Source organism: Panthera leo, chromosome A3 (genome assembly GCF_018350215.1).
Source record: "Panthera leo isolate Ple1 chromosome A3, P.leo_Ple1_pat1.1, whole genome shotgun sequence".
NCBI classification, from domain to species: Eukaryota; Metazoa; Chordata; class Mammalia; order Carnivora; family Felidae; genus Panthera; species Panthera leo.
In genome coordinates this window covers 28424182-28428862 of record NC_056681.1, presented here as the reverse complement: position 1 = coordinate 28428862, position 4681 = coordinate 28424182, and the positions used below count along the sequence as shown (strand labels likewise).

At 53.3% G+C, this 4681-nt stretch overlaps 1 protein-coding gene across 1 annotated transcript; it reads left to right on the top strand.

Moving 5' to 3' along the window:
• Positions 1–3024: 3024 nt before the first annotated feature.
• On the top strand, positions 3025–4347 carry LOC122214944 (the record flags this gene model as incomplete). The annotated part of the gene is given in 1 exon segment (XM_042930153.1): positions 3025–4347. A coding segment is annotated over 1 exon segment (1323 nt), but the record flags the coding sequence as incomplete, so codon positions are not given.
• Positions 4348–4681: the final 334 nt, after the last annotated feature.

Genomic DNA, 4681 nt, shown 5'->3' with positions numbered 1-4681 from the left:
AGTTTGTTCTCCAGATTTATGAGTCTCTTCTGTTTTGTCCCCCTCCCGGTTTTTATCATATTTTTGTTTCCCTCTCTTACCCTAACAAAGAAAAAAGAAGACATCTACACACACTAAGCTTTGAGAGGAGTCAAAGCAGCCAGACATCGCCAGGCACTGAATGATTATATATACAGAATTCAAGAACCAACAAAACCAATCTACGGCCATAGAAATCAGATTGCTGGTTGCCTATGAGGCCACAGTGCTGTGTGCCCGTCCCGGCCTATTAATAACCAAATGTTGTGGTAGGACTCACCCTTGTGGCTCTTCTTACGATTGCAAGATGCACTTTAGCGACAACCATCGGGACACTTTGAAAACATACAAAGGTTTATTACTTAGGACACCTGGGGCCACACAGCAAGGTCACAGGAAGAAAGCGAGTGCTGCGCAGGGGCCGGGAGTTCTGTTTTTCTTGGGGACAGGGGTAGGGGGGGCTAGGCTTGGAGGGCTCACTCTTTTTTGGTGAATTTAAAACAGGAATTTCGGGGCGCCTGGGTGGCTTGGTCGGTTAAGCATCTGACTTTGGCTCAGGTCATGATCTCACGGTCCATGAGTTCGAGCCCCACTTCGAGCTCTGTGCTGACAGCTCAGAGCCTGGAGCCTGTTTCAGATTCTGTGTCTCCCTCTCTCTCTGCCCCTCCCCTGCTCATGCTCTGTCTCTGTCTCAAAAACAAATAAACATTGAAACAGGAATTTCAAGGGGGAAAGTGAATAGGCAAGAGGACCTGAGGGTCAGTTACGGAAATTGACCAAAGTCTCTAAAACAAAGGAGGCCGTGGAGGGAGGTGGCCTGGCTCTTTACCCAGCCCTGGGGCTGGCATTGTGTTTATTTGAGATGTGGATGCCTCTTTGAAACGGATGCCTTCGCAATCAAAGCCTAAGTCGGGCAGTTGCATTACAAAAGAGAAAAAAAAGCAACAATTGTCAGTTCACAACCCTCTGGGGAACGCCCTGGGTGTAATCTGAAACTGGCCCCCAAATGCACCGAGGGCTCGGAGAGGCTGAAGAGACTGGCAGGCCACCCCAGCCTGGCCGGTTTAATGAGCAAAAGGGACTTACTTACCAGGCTTGTCTTGGGCAGCAGCAGGACAAAGAGATTCCCCGCATTCCACTGCCAACACTTAAAAGTTTCTATAGCGATCTCGTCACTATCTCATCGCTTGGAGCAGCCTCTGGGAGCGGGGAAAGGCAAGTGGAACCCATATTCCAAGGACAGGAGGAGGTATGGAGTTTCCCAGTGCCCAGGTCCAGCTCAGGGGTCAATGGGTGGTCACATCCTTCCGATGACCTTCCCCGACTTCCTGAAAACACACACCTGCTGTTGGCTTGGGTGGCTCACACTCCCACTGCACTTGCCAGTTGCCGCGGACAGAATGTGTACCCCGCCCCCCAGATTCTTATGCTGAAGTCTACTCCCCAGTGTGATGGTGGTAGGAGGTGGGGTCTTTGGGGGGTGACTGAAAGGGCGGGCCTACGCCGGCCGACTCCATCTTGTTCTGTGTCCTTCACCTTGACCACACCTCCTCCCCTTGAGTAACCCCTAACAGGACTCGGACCCTTCCCCAGCCAATCGGTTGAGGCCATAGCCATTACCTCACCAACTGCCCCTAGGCCCCAATAAAACCTTTGTCCTTTTGAAATTCGCTCTCTCTCCCTGGTATCTCACCGCTGCGTCGGTGCAGGTAGGGGATTGAGCTCGAGCTAGCTCGAATAAAGGCTCTTTTGCTTTTACATTGGACTCGGCTCCCTGGTGGTATTTGGGGATCACGAATTCTGGGCATAACATTTGGGGGCTTGTCCGGGATCCCCAAGACCCCCGAGGGACCCCCGACCCGGAGAGCCTGACTGGCCACGGTTAGTGTCTGTTTGTTCTGTCTTTTCTGTGTGAGCTCATTTCTGGAATTCTGGTAGTGCCCGATGCGGTCTAAGTGGACGCACTGGAGGACCATGGGCCGGGAGTTTCGGAAGACATTCCGATCCTCCCTTCTGGAGGGACGTGGAATCCCCTCAAAGGTCTGAGACGAGGCGGGTCGCTCCCGCTGGTTGGCGTGAGGCCGTCGTCTTTGGAGGGACGTGGAATCCCCTCATCGGTTTTGGAGGGACGTGGAATCCCCTCAAAGGTCTGAGACGAGGCGGGTCGCTCCCGCTGGTCGGCGTGAGGCTGTCGTCTTTGGAGGGACGTGGAATCCCCTCAAAGGTCTAAGCTAGCTTTCAGTTTTGCTTCCATGGAGTTGGAAGACTTTCTAGGGGCCCTCTGTTTGTCTGTTTTTGTGTTTCTCTGTTTTGTTCTGTGGACTTACTGGACGGACGTTATGGGACAGACTCAGACTACTCCTCTAAGTATTATGACTGATCACTTTAAGGATGTGAGGGGAAGAGCTAACAACCTCAGTGTGGAAGTCCGAAAGGGTCGGTGGCAGTTTTTTTGTTCTAGCGAGTGGCCAACTTTCAATGTCAGATGGCCACCAGAGGGGACCTTCGACCTCCCTACCATCCACCGAGTCAGGAGTGTCATCTCTCAGCCTAAGATGGGCCATCTTGATCAGCTCCCTTACATTATCACTTGGCAGGACCTTGTAGAAGACCCACCCTCTTGGCTTAAGCCCTTCCTAGCCCCGCTCCCCCCCGGAGCCAAAACCCATTCGTGCTTTGCAGGGGACAAAGAAGAAGAAAAGTCTCACCCAGCCTTCAGCACCGCTCTACCCTGTCCTACAAGGGGGGACTGAAGAAGAATTAATTTTTCCTCCCCCGTATAACCCCTCTAGGATGCCGGAAGAACACCATCCTCCCCCTTCGGGGGAGGCAGACGCTGTTCCGAGAGCGGGAGGCAGAAATGCTCCAGTGGGAAGCCCGCCCTTTACCAGACAAAGGGCTCAGAGGGAGCAATCCGCCTCCGCCTCCGCCGCCGACTCCACTATTCCGCCCCTGCGAGCCACCGGACCCCCAGACGCGGAGGGGAATCAGCCCCATCACTATTGGCCTTTCGCCACTAGTGACCTGTACAATTGGAAAGCTCAGAATCCTAAGTTTTCCGAGAAACCGGCAGGGCTTATTGATTTATTAGACTCTGTTCTTTTTACCCATCAGCCCACGTGGGACGATTGCCAGCAGCTTTTGCAGGTCCTGTTCATGACTGAAGAAAGAGAAAGAATCCTCAATGGGGCCCGAAAACTAGTTCCGGGCGCAGACGGGAATCCCACCACCAACCAGGCTCAGATAGATGCCTCCTTCCCCTTAACTCAGCCCCAGTGGGATTTCAACATGGCAGAAGGTAAGGAGAGGCTCCGGGTCTACCGCCAGACTCTAATGGGGGGTCTCCGAATGGCTGCTAGAAAGCCAACCAATTTGGCCAAGGTAGGAAATGTACAACAGGGAAAAGATGAATCTCTGGCTGCCTTTTTAGAACAGATCATGGAGGCATTCTGTACCTACACCCCCATGGATCCAGAGGCTCCAGAAAGCAAGGCAGCTGATATCATGGCCTTTGTAAACCAATCGGCCAAAGACATTAGGAGAAAATTACAGAAAATAGATAGACTAGGAGAAAAAAGTCTGCAGGACTTACTGGTGGTAGCCGAAAAGGTATATAATAACCGGGAGCCTCCTGAGGACAAGCAGGCTCGTGCCATGGCGGCTGCCAGCAGTAAGCAGACTCGAGACCTGGCCAGAATACTACTAGCTACCACTGCTGACTCCCCCGAGGAACGAGACCGCCGTCTCCGGCAGCTGGCAGACGACGCAAGAAAAGGTAAAGGAACCACCAAGGGAGGGAAGCAGAGGCTGCAGAAGGATCAGTGCGCATACTGCAAGGAGACAGGGCATTGGGCCCGAGATTGTCCGAAAAGGGCCGGCGGGAAGGGAAGCAAGACTGATCGAGTAAAAGTCCTAGAGCTAGATGAACTAAGTGATTAGGGGAGTCGGGGTTCGGACCCTCTCCCCGAACCCAGGGTAACTCTTAAAGTGGAGGGGACCCCTGTTGACTTCCTTGTCGACACCGGACCACAACATTTGGTCCTCTGCACCCCACAAGGAAAACTAGCCAGCAAGAAGTCCTGGGTACAAGGGGCAACTGGTATGAGCCAGTATTCATGGACTACCCGAAGAACAGTAGATTTGGGAACGGGCCGGGTATCCCACTCCTTTATGGTAATACCAGAATGCCCCTACCCGCTGTTAGGACGGGACTTACTGACGACCAAGATTGGAGCTCAGATAACTTTCAGACAAGGGGAGCCTCAGGTCACCGATGGCAAGGGCCACCCCATCCAGGTCCTGACCATGAAACTGGAGGATGAATACGTCCTCCACCAGGAGGCGCTCCCGAGAGAGGATAATATAGACAGATGGCTACAAGAATTCCCCTCGGTTTGGGCAGAGACGGGGGGGATGGGACTCGCCGCTCATAGGACCCCAGTCCTGGTAGAGCTCAAGCCAGGAGAGAGTCCGGTAAGGATCAAACAATACCCCATGTCTCAGGAGGCCTGGAAGGGGATCCAGCCACACATCCGGAGACTACGAAGCCTAGGGGTACTAGTTCCTTGCCAGTCTGCCTGGAACACCCCCTTACTGCCGGTCAAAAAGCCTCACACAAATGACTACCGACCGGTACAAGACCTCCGGGAAGTAAATAAGAGGG